At 39.1% G+C, this 17,512-nt stretch overlaps 1 protein-coding gene across 1 annotated transcript; it reads right to left on the bottom strand.

Moving 5' to 3' along the window:
- Window positions 1-4,283: 4,283 nt before the first annotated feature.
- Window positions 4,284-6,292, bottom strand: LOC107176096 (uncharacterized). The gene is made up of 2 exons (XM_052441163.1): window positions 5,617-6,292; window positions 4,284-5,359 (listed from the first exon to the last, which is right to left on the bottom strand). Exons 1-2 carry the CDS (start codon window positions 6,290-6,292, stop codon window positions 4,284-4,286), a joined length of 1,752 nt encoding a protein of 583 aa, XP_052297123.1.
- Window positions 6,293-17,512: the final 11,220 nt, after the last annotated feature.

Consider the following 17,512-nt stretch of genomic DNA (forward strand, 5'->3'; position numbering starts at 1 on the left):
AGGGGTTCGGAGGAGGAAAGCTGGTCCCTCTGGGCATGGTCGAGCTGCCTATCACGATTGGGAACTCCCCCACAGAAAGGACTATGATACTGGACTTTGTGGTGGTGGATGAAGAAGGTCCTTACCAGATGATCCTAGGTCGGCCATTTCTGAGGATGAGCAAAGCGGTACTTTCCAACCATTATCTAGCTCTCAAGTACCGGGTGAATGGGGTAGTTGGAGTGGTACGATGAGACCAGAGAATCGCACGAAGCTGTTACTCCTCGGCAGCAAGGGAAGCAATGCAGATAACATCCCTTGATACCCGAGTGGAAAACAAAAATGGCAGACAAAAACCTGTAGAGGAGCTGGAGACAGTAAGCTTGGGACCAGAGAATCCGGGAAAAATGATTAAAATCGGGTCGAGACTTAAGGAAGAGCAGAAGCAGGAGTTGGTGCAATGCTTACAGGCTCATGCAGATGTGTTCGCTTGGACACATGAGGACATGCCAGGGATTGATCCTGAGGTAGCATGTCATAAGCTAGCAATAAAGATAGGTGCTCGGGCAGTAAGGCAGAAAAGGAGGTGCTTCAACCAAGAGAGATATGAGGCTATAAATGGCGAGGTGGAGAAGCTCTTGAGAGCAGGGTTCATTCGGGAAGTCAATTATCCTGAGTGGACATCGAATGTGGTGTTGGTAAAGAAAACAAATGGCAAGTGGACGATGTGTGTAGATTTCACAGATCTTAATAAAGCGTGCCCGAAAGACAGCTTACCTTTACCAAAGATCGACCAGCTAGTAGATTCAACAGCTGGACACGGCCTGTTTAGCTTCATGGACGCATTTTCGGGATACAACCAAATCCCCATGTACTAGCAGGATGAGGAAAGCACGGCTTTTATTACTAACCAGGGTTTGTTCTGTTACAGGGTAATGCCATTTGGTCTCAAAAATAATAGGGCCACGTACCAGAGGCTGGTGAATAAAGTCTTTACGCCGTTGATTGGCAGAACCATGGAGGTGTACTTGGATGACATGATAACCAAGTCCAAAATCTCGAAGGAATATGTCGGACACCTCGAGGAGACATTCGGGCTTTTGCGAAAGTATAAGATGAAGCTCAACCCGGAGAAGTGTGCTTTTGGGGTCGAGTCAGGGAAATTCCTTGGATTCATGGTGAGTCATAGGGGGATCGAAGCAAATCCCGAGAAGATCCAGGCGATCGTGCAGATGAAGTCTCCTCGTGGCCTGAAGGAGATGCAGAGCCTTACGGGAAGGTTGGCGGCATTGAGCCGATTCATATCCAAGGCTACTGATAAATGTCAGCCATTCTTTCAAGTGATAAAGAGGGGAAAGAAAACAGAATGGACCCCAGAATGCGAAGAAGCTTTTCAGAACTTGAAGCAGTACTTGCAGGAAGCACCTCTGCTGTCCACACCGAGGGATGGGGACAAGTTATTTTTGTATTTGGCGGTATCAGATAGGGCCACAAGTTCTGTTCTGGTGAAAGAGGTAGAAGGAGTTCAGTATCCGATATACTACACCAGCAAAGCCCTGCTCGACGTTGAGATTAGATACCCACCGTTGGAGAAATGGGCACTTGCCTTCTGGTTGCTGCTCGGAAGCTGAGGCCATACTTTCAAGCATTCCCAGTCTCAGTAATAACAAACCAGCCATTGTGTCAAACTCTGTACAAGCTAGATGCTTCTGGTCAACTCGTCAAGTGGGCTATAGAGCTGAGCGAGTTCGACGTTGATTACAAACCCTGAGCAGCGATAAAGGCACAAGCAATGGCTGATTTCGTAGTAGAATTCACAGAGCCCGAAGTATGTTTGGACCAGCGGGATATGGCTACAGGCAGCGGCGAAGCTCGAGTATGGCAAATGTCTATAGATGGGTCATCAGGCGAGCAGGGATCATGAGCAGGGATTGTCTTGGAAGGCCCAGAGGGGGAGGAGATCTCTTATGCTGTAAAGTTAGTGTTCACAGCCACAAATAATCAGGCCAAATACGAAGCCTTGATAGCAGGTTTGGAATTGGCTAAGGCAGTGAAAGTAGATAGAGTAAAGATCAGAACTGATTCCCAGCTGGTGGCAAATCATGTCAGTGAAAGATTTCAACCAAGAGAGGAGAAGATGGAGCAGTACTTGAAAATAGTTAGGCAGATGATGGGGAAATTTGAAGCGGTTGAAGTGATACAAATCCCCAGGGAGCAAAATAGTCGAGCAGATATTTTGGCCAGGATGGCAGTCGTAGCAGACCCGAAAATGCCCAAGTCGATCCCTTTGGAAGTAAAAACCAACCCTAGCATCGAGCGAAATTTGGAGGTGATGCAGATAGAACAAAAAGGCTCGTGGATGGATCCAATAGTTTCATACCTTAAAGACGGGGCATTACCACCAGATAAGCTACGAGCTCGGAAGATCAGAGCCCAGGCCTCGAGGTACACAATGATTGATGGGGTACTATATCGGCGAGGGTATACGCTGCCGTTCCTTCGATGTTTGGATGAGGACGGCGCGGATTATGTACTGAGAGAGGTGCATGAAGGAATTTGCAGAAATCATTATAGTGGGAGGTCTCTGGCCCACAAGGTTCTAAGGCAGGGATATTTCTGGCCGACAATGCACCAGAATGCACAGGAGAAGACCAGAAGCTGTGTAAGCTGCTAGAGTTTTGCGAGTTTCTCCAACCAACCACCAGAGAAGCTCACCTCTATGGCCTCCCCCTGGCCATTTACTCAGTGGGGAATTGATCTGATCGGCCCGTTGCCAAAGGGACGAGGAACAACAATGCATGCAATAGTTGCGATAGATTACTTCACGAAGTGGATAGAGGTAGAAGCCCTTAGCAGGATCACAGAGAAGAAGACAACAGACTTCGTGTGGAGAAACTTGGTCTGTTGATATGGGATCCCTTATGCCTTGGTAACGGATAATAGTAGGCAGTTCGATAATCACAGCTTCAGGGATTTCTGCCGGAACCTTGGGATAGAGTTGAAGTATTGCTCAAGTAGAAGCAGCCAACAAGACGATTAAGAGGCTTTTGAAAACCAGGCTTGGAGCAAAAAAGGGTGCATGGGTTGATGAGTTGTCAGGTGTTTTATGGGCATACAGAACAACCCAAAAAACTGCAACTGGGGAGACACCGTTCGCCTTGGCTTTCGGACATGAAGCGGTCATACCAGCCGAGATAGGAACGACCACGCACCGGACATATCATTTTAACGAGCAGGATAATGACGAGCAGATGTGTTTGAATTTAGATTTGCTAACGGAAAAGAGGGAGCAAGCAGCCGAGCGATCAACCATTTACCCGCAGAGGGTTGCTCGGTATTATAACCAGAAGGTGAACGTACGGCAATTCAAGGTCGGAGATTGGGTGCTAAGGAGAGTGAATCAGAACAAGAAAGACTTGGCCCAGGGAGTACTCGGACCAAATTGGGAGGGGCCATACAGGGTCAAGCAGCTACTTGGACCCGGAGCTTACAAGCTTGTTCGAACGGATGGCCACGAGGTGAAACGCCCATGGAACGCAGCACACCTCAGGAAATATTTCCAGTAAGAATGGTTCATATTTTCAAGTTCTTCCTGTTCGTGTTTGTTGTTATTTATTTTATTTCAAAGCAATTTCATGTAAGATTGAATCCTGCAATTAATGGAACGTCGAGGAATTTCATGCACTTGAAACTGTGATAAATTTTCTAAGGGATGGAAAGGCTCATCAAGTCTCAAAGCCTGTTTATGGCGAGACCAGAAGCCAAGCATGCCAGGATCTGCTCGACCGCGCGAAGGCGAGCAGAATCCCAAGCATTGAAGAATTTTCTCAGGCATGCAAAGGCTCATCAAGTCTCAAAGCCTATTTATGGCGAGACCAGAAGCCATGCATGCCAGGATCTGCTCGACCGCGTGAAGGCGAGCAGAATCCTAAGCATTGAAGAATTTTCTAAGGCATGCAAAGGGTCATCAAGTCTCAAAGCCTGTTTATGGCGAGACCAGAAGCCATGCATGCCAGGATCTGCTCGACTACGCGAAGGCGAACAGAATCCTAAGCATTGGCGAATTTTCAAAGGCATGTGGCAAAACCATATGCCAAACCAGAGCCTGCTCGACCAGACGAAGACGAACAGACTCTCAAACGGAAAAATAACTCGTAATTACGACACAAGAAAGTAATAAAAAACATTTTTATTAATTTGTTAATAATTAACAAAGCCGATAATTTTCATACACATTGTTCATTACAACACAAGAGACATGTTTAAGAAGACGGCGGGTCAGTAAGCTGAGCAGCCCCAGTTGGTTAGTTCGCCTCAGGTGCTGGGGGAGTATCACCAGTTGCGTCTGGGGGGGTGCTCGCCTCACCCACATCAACATGAATAACACGAGGAGGAGAGCTTTCCTCCTCAACAACGATTGGCTCCACCCCTTCGGCATCTTCCTTTGCCGCCTCCTCGTCCATATGTTGGGCAATACCAGCTGCAAGGTCATCCATCTTTAGATCAGGATGCTGCTTCCCGAGGACGGCCATGATGCAACGATAGGAATGCCGAAGTCCCTGGTCGTATTGGTTGTCAGCTTCCTTATCCAAGTTCTCGACCTGCACTCGGTGGGAATCGCGAAGAGATTCGAGCTGAGCCTCGTACATAGCCCTCTGCCTTTGAAGATCCTCCTTGACCTTGGTCAGCTCTTCTTTGAGGGCAATGGCTTTTGCTTGAGCAAGAGATTCTTGCTCTATCAGCTTCAGATTCTCGACATTCAGCTCCCCTGCTTTCTTCTCGGCAGCGTCAGCTCTGGTCATCGCCGACTGAATGTCCTCCTTCATCTTCCTGTCATAACGACCAACCTTGGCCTTATAGTAGGTGGTTATGAAGCTGAGATGGAAAGCACTATACTGCATGGCTCCCACCAGCTTGCCCAGAGTGCAGCCATCAAAGTCCTCCAGGTCCCTTTTGCTCATGAGTTTAGAAAGCTCGTTTAGATAGGGGACCAAGTGTTCTGCTCGATTGTCAGAGAAATGAGATCTAGGCCCGACAGGGGGAGAAGAGTAAGCAGGATTAGTGGCTGTTCCACTGGTTTCCTCGACTTTGGAAAGAGAAGAAGGTAAAGTCTTCAAGGGAGAGACCTGCTGCACGATGTTGGCCCGCTTTGCAATAGGGGCGTCTTTGTTCTGGTCCCTCTTCGCAGTTTGAGGTCGAGAACGTTTCCGGTTCAGAGCCCCGATCACTGCATCCTCCATCTTATGGCCGGGGAGCACCAACCGAGATTCGATAAGGTTGTAAGTGGTTAGCAGCTCTCGGTGCGAGCAGGAATTGGTCAGTACAGCCTCGACCCGTTTGAGCTGGTCAGGTTTGAGTGGGAAGTGAACATCCCAAGAACCTGCAAACAAGCAGACATTTGGTTAGAGACAAAACAACAAAGTAAGAACAATTATGAAGACAAGACATCTAAAACGAGCAAGCAACCTGGGACCACGAAACGGGGTGGGACGCGACAATCTTTCCCATCAATTTGTGCAACTTGACCCCAAGGACCCCCAGCGAAAAAGAATTTTTTCTTCCAAGTCCCACCACCACCAGTTGGAAGATCAGTTATGGGTTTTCTTGTCTTGGTACTAGATTGGAAGTAGTACTAGCCGGCATCTTTGGGACTGCTCTTTAACTGGTACAGGTGCTTTACCTCATCAACTGTGGGCTCACTTTGGCAACATCTGTCCCACAATATGAACAGACCAGAGAGTACTCTCCACCCGTTGGGGTTCAGCTGACCAGGAGCTAGATTTAGCCCGTTAAGTATCCGGGCAAAATAAGGTTGTGAGGGACACCTCAGCCCATACTTAAAGCTCTCCAGAAAAAGGGTAACGTATCCCTTAGGAGGCCGGCTAGGAGAATCCTTTTTTCCTGGGATCTTAAGAGGTATTTCACCAGGAATACTATACCTAAGTTGGAGGTCGTTGAGCTCATCAAACGTGGTCGTGCACGCAATATAATTAATACCGTAATCCCGAGTTAAGGCTCTACCTCCTACCGTACTCCGCCCTTCTGGTCGTGGTGTTCCCGGCGGGGATTCCTCACCAGAGTCATCCCCTTGATCCTCACTCAGGGTATTTTCCGAGCCAGAAGATCCCTCCTCACCATTATTTCCGCTCGAGGAGGTTGTTTGGGGGGACATCCTCCTAGCGCTAATCCTAACACCAGACATAATGGGTTCTAAGGGGATCCCGGGGTCAAAAGCAGGATCGGTGAGCAGACTGGGTAGAACGTCTAACTCATCGTCATCAACCTCAATGACTTTCTCTTTACCTTTCGACATTCCCTAAACTATAACCAGAGCACCGCCACCAACTACTACCCAAACAAAGCACAAAGAAAAGAAATTATCTACAACTATCCAAGACCGAGAAAATAGAAGAAATACCTGAAATAGTGGCTCGGTCAGAGAGAGACAGGGATGAAAGCTTTAGTGCCGAGGTTCATTCGCCGGAGAGACAAGAAGGGAGAAGATGACGAGTTCTCATTTGAGGATTTTGGGTTTTTTTACTAAGGAGCAAACTCTTGGGCTGCCAGCATTTAATGAAACATATCCCGAGAATCTTGCAACCTTAGGTTTGAAATTCAAATGGAGGGATAGATTTCTGCCACATCACCTCATTCGTAATTAAATGCGACACGACTCTTGGCAGCCTTTTCTAACCCTGCGCGAGCAAAGATTGTCGAGTTTCTACTGTCGGCTCACTGCGTTACCCAACACCAGAAACTAGGGGACCGGTGTTTGTGGTATATGTTTCGACGAAGACCAGTAGTGATGAGCAGACATCTGGTAGCAAGGTTCCTCGAACAGATATATCTTGTAAGAGTCTGGCAGCCGGGGAGGAGGAGCAGGAATATCCAACTCATCCAAGAATACTTCATCTATGAGGCCAATCTCCTGTTGGAAGCATAAAGCTATTCCTGCTGCATTCCTACTAAAGGTTAAGTCGAGGAGACCCGGTCAACGACAGTTGGCAAGACGTGCTCTCCAGTCCGAGAATCAAGGCACGAAGGCCACGCAACCACCCACGCCTACGAAAATGGAACATCTACTCTCGAGAGATGGGATGATAACGAGCGCGAATGGAGGGAAGGCCTAAGCTCAAAAGTGGCATATAAAAAGGTAGCCAACGAAGGTAAAATGGTTAGAATTTTTGCTATTAGAATTAAGATAAAAGAAAGCTCTAAAGAATGGGTACTAGAGAAAAGCCATAAGATTAGTGGCTAGAGTTCCCGAGAGTGCAAAAGAACCTTCATATCTGACTTGAATGTCGGAGGGTTTACGCCGGGGAAACAACCGGCGTACTCTGACCTGCTTCTGTGTATGCAGGAACTTTCGGAGAAGAGGCCTTACGAGGAGAGAACCTAGTCGTGGTAGAGTTGATCGAGCAGAGGTCCTGGTCTTGGTAGAGAAGGCAATTAGAATCTCGCATCAATAGAGAACTAAATTCTTTAGTTTCTATTATTTCTAAAATAAGGACCCATGTATAATGGGAATAACCTCACACAGTGGTAAGGGGATCCTGTTATCTGTATAATAAAGGCTCACACGTGTTAGGAATAGCTCCATATGGCATTGAAGAGACCCTGTTATCTCCACATTTAGGGCTATGCATGATGCAAGCAACATTATATAGTGTTAAAGAGACCCTGTTATCTCTATTAAAAAGGCCCACATAGTGATCAAGGGACCCGGTAATCTCTATAACCAAGATCTGCACATGATAGGCACGATCTCACATGAGAGCAAGAAAGATCTAACGGACTCTATAATAAATATCCACGCATGTTGGAGACAACCCTATATAATATATATATATATATATATATATATATATATATATATATATATATGTCATAAATTCATGATATATTCGTGATTTATAACTTAAACAAATAAATAGATGATAGATATAAATCATGTTTGTCTTATGTGGATTTATATGGTTTTGAAACGGTGCAATTTAAATTAGTTGTAATCTTTTTATTAAATGTTTATATTATGTTTTAGAAAAATGACCATAACAACGATATCATTTATACTAAACAATACCGATTTGATGAAATCTAAAAGATATCAACACAGTAAAATTTACTAAGTGTTGAACAAATCAACAAATCCATCTCCCTCACATGAATCCTTCTCCTTAACACTACATAAAACCCTAACCTTGAGCCACACATCTGCTGCCGACGAAGCCAAGCAAGCTCATAGTATATCAAAATCACCCGTTCACGCACTCAAACACTTACTTTCCCATTTCACTAAAAGCTAAAACCCTCATTGTTACTAGCATTCAAACCTTCCTTTAACTAAAACAATCCTTATTGAACAAATCCTAACCCATCACCTGAGCTCGACTTCGATTACTTCACTAGTAATAGAGGGTACTAATCAAACTCCAAGAGCCGCTGGTCATTCCTCAACCATTACTGTTGCCCAGAAATGGCCAGAGGACACAGTATAAAGTGTGAAAGGTTTAGGTAATTGCTACCTTTGATTAATGCCAATTTTGCTGGATTTGCGGCACCCTAATTCCTAGGTTTTGTTCTTCACAACACCCTTTTCAAAACTCGACGAGAAACCATCACTAAAAGCATCCAAATCACTACCAATCAGCCATTAAAGTCTCATAGCTGTTGAAGCTTGATCCAGGGTCATGGTGGCGCGTCAAAGCACAATGCCATCACTATTGGATTCAATGGGGCATCAAGCTTTTATCTCGACCTTTCCAGTCACTGTTGCATGAATTTCCGTCACCATTGGTCTGCAAGACTTCAAGAGTAATTTCAACCTTCATCATTTTCAACATTTTTTAGTACTTCATTTGATGGATATATTTCAATATATTATCATTATTATTTTTTTTCAACTAGACATAAGTATTCATCCCTATTTAGAATTTGGCAACCTTGTTTCAATAATTTGCCACTTAATTAATCAAGATTGCATTGCCTATAGTTTAGGCTCTGTTTTGCAACTGAGTTACGTTACACCCTTGGGTGGTTAGAGTTTTGCATGCTGCTATTTTAGGTTGCACTAAACCCAAAATTAGTGATATGCTAGTCTTTGTTTTGACCATCATTGTTGTTTTGACGTTTATATTTATGCGTAAATCTAATTCGTAATTTGTTGATTAATTTATTATTTTGGTTTTTAGGTTTTTTGATTTGTGCAGGAGGCATTATGTGCTACCACATCCTACCATTTTATTTTGTTTCTTTGAGGTGGGTGTTAATAATTTGAATTATTTAATTATTTGTACAATAATGGAAAGAACTCTACATGAATGTAGTAGCTATCTACAAACCTTCATTACTTAATAGATGCAAATCTCTATACCTTGAGAATTATTTGGCTGTCAAGTGGGGAAATGATTTATATGCTTGATTAATTTGCTATATGTAAAAAGAATTTAAAATATTTTGGTTTAGTTTAATTTATTTTATATGATGGTTCAATCACATTTCTCTTGAAAAACAGCATATATAACAATGTTGCACATCATATTTAACTAGGGGTGGGCAAATCAGATTTCGTTTTGGGTTATTCGAGTTTCAATTTTCATTACCTAGAACCCACAACAAAATGGAGTTGTTGAGAGAAAGAATAGGTTGATTCGAGAAATGGCTAGGACCATGTTGAATGAAAATTTTTTGCCTAAGTATTTTTGGGCCAAGGCCGTCAACACTGCTTGTTTGTTTTAAATCGTGTGTTGATTAAACCTCATCTCAACAAAACTTTGTATGAGCTTTGGAAAGATAGAAAACCTAACATTAGTTATTTCAAAGTTTTTGGATGCAAATATTTTATTTTGAATACAAAAGATAACCTTGTAAATTTTGATTCAAAATATAATGTTGGCATCTTTTTTGGGTATTCAGACTCAAGCAAAGCTTATAGAGTTTATAACAAAAGAACTTTAGTTGTGGAAGAATTAATGCATGTTACATTTGATGAATCTAACCCCTCCTCTGTGGAGAAAGTTGTTGTTAATATTGATGAGTCATCAAAAGATAACTAAAAGGATACAACACTAGGAAATCAAGAGGAGCAACATGAAGAAACAAATGAAGAGCAAAATGAAGGTACTTCTTAGACACTCCCCAAGGAGTGGAGGTATGTTTCTTCTCATCCTAAAGACTTAATTTTAGGAGATCTCTCACGAGGCGTAACAACTGGAACATCATTTAGGAATACTTGTGAGCATGCTGCATTCATATCTTAAGTTGAACTAAAATCCTTTGCAGATGCGAAAAATGATGAATCTTGGATTATGGCAATGCAAGAAGAGTTAAATCAATTTGAGAGAAATAATGTGTGGGAATTAGTTTTTAAACTAGAACATCAATCCATTATAGGCACTAAATGGGTATTTAGAAACAAAATGGACAAATCCGGTGTGGTTGTAAGAAATAAAGTTAGATTAATAGCTTAAGATTACAACTAAGAAGAAGGAATTGATTTTAATGAAACATTTGTACTTGTAGCTAGATTAGAATCCATTAGAATGCTCATAGCATTTGAATGTCATGAAGATTTCATTTTATATCAAATGGATGTTAAAAGTGCATTTTTAAATGGTTATATCATGGAAGAAGTTTTTGTAAAACAACCCCCTTGGTTTTGAAAATGAAAAGTTTCTAGATCATGTTTATAAGTTAACAAAAGCTTTGTATGGTTTAAAACAAGTACATAGAGCATGGTATAATAGGCTTAAAAATTTCTTGTTGGGTAATTATTTTTCAATGGGAAAAGTGGATACTATTCTTTTCATTAAGCATAAGAATCAAGATATTCTCATTATTCAAATTTATGTTCATGGTAATATATTTGGATCAACTAATGAGTTTTTGTGCAAGGAATTTTCATCTTGTATGAGTAAGGAATTTGAGATGAGCATGATAGGAGAATAGAAGTACTTCATTAGACTTCAAATAAAACAAATCGAAGAAGAAATCTTCATCAATTAAGCCAAATATCTAAGAGATTTACTCAAGAAATTCAGACTTAAAGATGGAAAGATAAAATGTACTCCAATGAGTTCAACCATCAAGCTTGACAAGGATGAAAAAAGTAAGGAAGTTGATGTCAAAACATATCAAGGTATGAGCAAATCCTTACTTTACTTGACTGTCAATAGGCATGATATTATGTTTAGTGTATGCTTGTGAGCAAGATTTCAATCATGCCCTAAAGAATCTCATTTGCTTGTCGTAAAAATGATTTTTGGTTATTTGAGTAAAACTATAGTTCTTGGCCTTTGGTATCCTAGAGGAATGCATATATAGTTAACTGGTTATTCGGATGTCAATTTTGTTGGTTATAAGGTTGATAGGAAAAGCACTAGTGGACCATGTCACCTCTTAGGTCACTCTCTAGTCTCTTGGTTTAGCAAGAAACAAAATTCGCTTGCACTATCAACTACCGAGGCGGAGTATATTGTAGCCGGAAGTTGTTGTGCTCAAGTTTTATGGATGAAACAAACACTTAGAGACTATGACATTTACCTTGATAAAATACCTATCATGTGTGACAATACCAATGCTATAAATCTTTAAGAAAATCCTATACAACACTCAAGAACCAAGCTGATAGAGATTAGACATCATTTCTTGAGAGATCATGTTCAAAAGGGGATATTTTATTAAATTTTGTTTCAACCGAAAAATAACTTGCTAATATTTTCACAAAACCCCTTAATGAAGAACAATTTACCAAAATTAGGCATGAGCTTGTAATGATTAATATTGCACAGCAGCATAGCTTCATATGATATCAAGTCTATTTCATTGTCTTGATGTGATTGCTTATTGGTTGTATAAATTATGTGTATTCATAAATCATGCATTTAATTGGCCCTTAAGATATTCCAGATCAATGAAATGATCTTGGAATAAATTAATTGTTAGCAAAAAATTAAAACAAATGTACGAAATCATGGTTAAAATAAACGGCTAACTGTTTGGTAATAAATGGTTTACTGTTTAAATCTAAAAACTAGGATATAATATCTATAAATTATCGGCAAACCGTTTACTACAAAAAGGTGCACCGTTAATGAAAATCGGATCACCGTTTTCCATTAATAGCTCTTTGGAATTTATCGACTCGCCAATTACAGAAAACGGCTCGCCATTTTCATGCGATATAAATTGTTCCCAAGTTTTCTTCTTCACTTCAACTTAGCCTCTCACTGTTTCTCCATAACAGCGATACCCAAGCTCTCTCTCTCTCTCCCCTCCCAATACTTTATTTTTCTTGCACTTTCCTGCCAAATTACTTCGATAGAAATATTTCTAAACATCTTTAGACTACTTTTACCAATTCAAAACAATAAATCAAGCCCCAAATAAAAAATTCCCAAATCAAAGCCCTAAGGGCAGGCGATCAGTTTTTTTTTCGATATTGACCAAATTTTTGTCATCCTTTGGTCCAATGGAGCCTTCTAATCACATCCTCTATTCTCCATTATCTTTTTAATCGGTTCCATTTCCTTTATTTTTATGTTTTTCAAAACTTCCCAATTTCCTTTAGTGTGTCCATGGCCGAATCATCAAACGTCCCCGAAAGAGAAAAGGTGTTCCTGGTAGGAATCCAATACCACCACGAGAAACCTCTGAATTCGAAATGATTCATTTTCTCACAACTCTGATGGCCAAACGCTTCGAAGACCACTTCATAGGACGAAAGGTAATTGATTCTTATTATGTGGATTTAGAGGATTTTAGGGAGTTTGTTGTATGGGGCAGAAGTGTTAGAAATATGTTATTACCTTAAGGGCCAGCTTTAAATCTTGATGAAAAGGTGTATCCTAATCTAGTTTGTATATTTTATTCGAAAATGAAAATTTCCGCAACTAGATTAGATAGGATAGTTACTCATGTCGGGGATGTTCCCATAGAATTCGATGTTGAGGACTTAAACAATATCTTAGGAATTCTGAATGCTGGTCATAAGATTTATACATCTAGGAAAGCCCTCTCGTTTGCCGACTTTGCTCATAATGGTAATGTTCAAAACATTTATAGGCGTTGGGATCTTACTAATGATATTTGTGCTCTTCCTTTCTGGTCACAGTTATTGCCGCTCCAAGTTCGATTCCTCCACACTATGTTACAACATATTGTCACTCCTAGGAAGGGGCATTCGAATGAAGTAATAAGGTTGGATGTAGGATTATTGGATAGTCTTATTGAGAGGCACCTTATTAATCTTGGGTATGTTATTTTGAGGCACATGCTGAGTACTGCTGTGGTTAACTATCATTTGCTCCCATATGGCAGTATCATTTCTAAGATACTATGCCACTTTTAAGTACCTCTTAGAGATACAATTTATGAGGAGACTAAAAAGATTGGTTCAGAAGTTATGACGAGCATTGGTTTTTCTCGGAAGAATGGAGAATAGATCAAGACCTCTAATTCTAAGAACCGAGACACCCTTGTTGCTTTGGAAGATGATCGTATGCTTAATGATGTTTACCCTCCCGATCAACTACCTGATTTTAGGCTAGGAGCTCATCCTCTACCTCTTCGTCGTGCTTTTGTATCCCAACATCTAGCCGATTCAGATTTTGAGGAGCGTGGGATCGATACTGATCAGCCTTTAGCTCCAGAGCATCCACCAGCTTCAGATGATCTCATGTAGGAGTTGGTTGATAATGTTCACAATATTTCCGAGCAGCAACAGCTCTTCGCCAAAATGGATACCCTCTCTATGCAATAACAGCAACTCCAATCCCAATTTTATGATCTTGTTTCAATTGCATCTATTATCTTTTCTTTTTGATAATGAATGAGGGATAAATATGGTATGTTTTTGGATAAATTTATTTTGATTAAAAATTGTTCTTGGTTAGAAATTGATTGGCCATATATTTAGGGGGAGCATACATTTAGGGGGAGTAAAATGTTGCATAAAAAAGGGGGGAGAATGTTAACATGTATATTGATTTTGATGATAACGAACTTTATATGTTTTTGACTAAAAATGTTGGAGTTTTCATTAATAAGCAATTTCTTAAAAGCCGTATAATATTTCTAGATATGTTCATGAGATATGAATAATCGTTAACTTTAATCGAAAAATCATTCCCTGAAAAATTTTGTTAAAATTGTGATTTTCGAAGTAAACGGCGAACCGTTAATATCAAAACGGTAAAACGATAATTTCCAGAGAGGCATTAATTGTTGATCCTGAACCATTTAGCAAAAACTGATAAGGCTAGTTTATTTTGGAGGATTCTGGAATTAAACGACGAACCGTTTATATCAAACGGCTAACCGATAATTTTTAGAATAGAATTTTTGTGCTAACCTTGAACTGTTTAATAAAAACAGATAAGCTCTTTTGTTTTGCAGGTTACTGTAAATAATCGGCGAACCGTTAACTACAAACGGTTAACCAATAATTTCTAAAATAAAAATTCATACTAACCTTGAACCCTTTAGCAAAGACGGATAGCCAGAATTTATTTTGCAGGTCTCTGGAAATTAATGACGAACTGATAGTTTCAAACTGTTAACCAATTATTTAGAATTTAGCTCAATGGTCACTTGGACCAGTCAAAACGATTAAATGATAACAATTAATGGCGATATGATTTCTGGCAGCACTATAAGAATTATATTCTTTCGCGACCATATTTTCTGTGACGATATAATTTTTGTCACAGAATGTCACTTTTTACGACCATAGGCAATCTCGTCGCTAAATGTCTTGTTTTTCTGTAACCAAAATTAAGTTCATCACAAAAACTCACTTTTTGCGACCAAACACAATTTTTGTCGCAAAAGCATTTGCCAATTATATTTACTTTTAATTTATTTGCGACCAAAAAAATTGTCGTCACAAATTCTATACTTTCAGCAACCACTTCAAGATTTCTTCGCAAAAAAGAAAGTGATAAAAATAATGTACGACTTCCTTTTTGTGACAAAACTAAATTTTCGTCTCAAAATATCTACTTTTTGCGACCCCTTTCAAGTTGTCGCAAAAAGTCGAAAGATTTTGGCGGGTAATCTACCGCCAACCAAATAATAAAAAAGATATTTATAATACGTTTTGCGACAAATAATTATTTGGTCGCTAAAAATGAAATATTTTGGCGGAAATTGAACCGCCTTATACAATTAAACTCAATTTGAACAAGTTTTTGCGACCAAATTTAAACGTGGTCGCAAAAGACAAGCATGTTATATATATTTGTATTATTCTTCTCTCTTTCATTTTTATCTCTAAGTTCTCTCACTCTTATAATTCTCATTCCCTTGTTCTCACTCTATCTTCCTAGCTTATTTTCCTTACAAACGTTTTTTCTTGGTTACATAATTTTATTTAATTATCATGTGTAGAAGTTAACTAACCTTTGTGCTTTTTTTTTGTAGAAATTAAATATTGAAGATCATATACAAAGAGGTGAAGAAAATCAAGATGCAAGGAGGTGAAGAAAATCAAGAAATTTATGAATAAATATAGTTGTTCCAAATATTACAATGTTATTTGAAGATCATTATGTAATTGTTCCAAGTGTTACAATTATGTAATTGTTCTAAATAATGTAATTTCATTTGCAAAAATTTTTGTGTATTTTTTTTATCAATAATAACTTTTAATTTAATTTTTCTACTTTCATGAAGTTGGTTATAATTGTCTTAATTATTAAAGAAAAATTAAATAAATTATAATTTTATAAAATTATAATTAAAACATAATATTATATTTAAATTTTTTGCAACCAGCCTTACCTTGAAAATAATTAATCTACGACCAAAATTGCTCATCGTAGAAAACATGATTTTGCGACAGCTAAATTTTGTCTCAGAAACATGAAAACCGCGACCAATAGTTATTGGTAGTAGAAAACTTATCAGCGACCAATTAAGTAGCCGCAAAATATAACAATTGACAAAAGATGAATTAATCTATGACGATGTATTTTGGTCACAGAAAGCCATTATCAGTGACGAATTTAACGATTGGTCGCGGAAAAGATTCCTCGACAGACATAATGTGGCGAGTTTGCGACAACCATTTTTTGGTCGTAGATCAGTTTTAGCGACCAAAATTATATATTCTGCGACCAGTGTTTTGGTCGCAAATGACGGCATTTCTACTAGTGCAGAAAGTCAATAATGGCTATTTTTCAGCTCCAACTATAAATAAGCTCAATCAAATTCAAACAAGGGTTGATTAAAGAGTTATCATTGAGCTTGTTATTGAGAATACAACATTCATTGAGCCTTAAATTTGTTCTTGTTTATTTATTCACACATTAAGCATTCATTTGTAATCATATATATTGTATAACAGAAAAACACTTTTGTAATCTTTGTTTTGAGTGAATGTAAGTGTTGTGATACACTTGGGTTAAGAGATTGAGGATAATCTCTTGGTATAAAGGTTGATTGACACCTGTGAAGTCAATTGTAAGTGTTCTTGAGGCCTTAGAGGCTTGACTAGTGGAATCCTCAAGCCCGCTGAGCTTAGAGAAGCGGACGTAGGCAAGGTTGGCCGAACCACGTAAAAATCTCTATGTTTGAATCTCTATTCCCTTATCTCTTTACATTTTGGTTGATTTATTTATTATTGTTTTAAATTCGTTTAATATTCGTATTAAATTTTGTTCAAGCATTGCATATTTTTTTGAAACCCAATTCACCCTCTCTCTTGAGTTGCTTAGATAGTATTTCATTTATAGACATTTTCTTAAAAATTGTAGCAAAATCTCTAGATCCTTATACAATTTACTTGCTAAAGATATACTTTTTATCTTCGATGATTTATATCTTGGGGCAATTGAAAAATTAAAGTAGTTGCTGACCTCATTATCCACCATTCAACCTTTGAACTAGAACTCACCTTTTGAGTTCATATATGATGCACCTTATTATCCAATCGGAGCAATAATAAAGAAAGATTTGATCACATTCCTCATATCATTTACTACGCTAATGACATCAAATAATGCACAATTGAATTACTCAACCATTGAAAAAGAGATGCTAGCAGTAGTGTTTGCATTAGAAAAAAGTCGAACTTATTTCATAAGATACAAAATAGTTGTGTTTACAGATCATGCTGGTTTTAAATATCTTCTTAAAATGAAATACACAAAAGCTAGACTAATTTGATGGGTATTAATTTTTTAAGAGTTCAACCTTGAGTTCAAAGATAAGAAAGATACAGAAAATGTAATGGTAGATCATCTCTCATGCCTCAATTTTGGTAGAATTCCAGAACCATTACCATTGAATCATTTCCACGTGGTCAACTTATGAGTATAGGAGTACTACTACGGTATGCTGATATAGTTAACTATCTTACTATAGTTCAACCTCCAGAGCATTAGACTAAATAAGATAAGACTATATTTTTTGTGTAAATAAAGAATTTCTTTTAAGATGATATTTATATGTTCAAGTATTACGTGGATTAAATAATCAGAAGCGTCCTAGAGAGTGAATTTAAAAAAATCCTTTCATTTTGCCATGACCAAGC

Source organism: Citrus sinensis, chromosome 5 (assembly GCF_022201045.2).
Source record: "Citrus sinensis cultivar Valencia sweet orange chromosome 5, DVS_A1.0, whole genome shotgun sequence".
Taxonomy (NCBI): domain Eukaryota; kingdom Viridiplantae; phylum Streptophyta; class Magnoliopsida; order Sapindales; family Rutaceae; genus Citrus; species Citrus sinensis.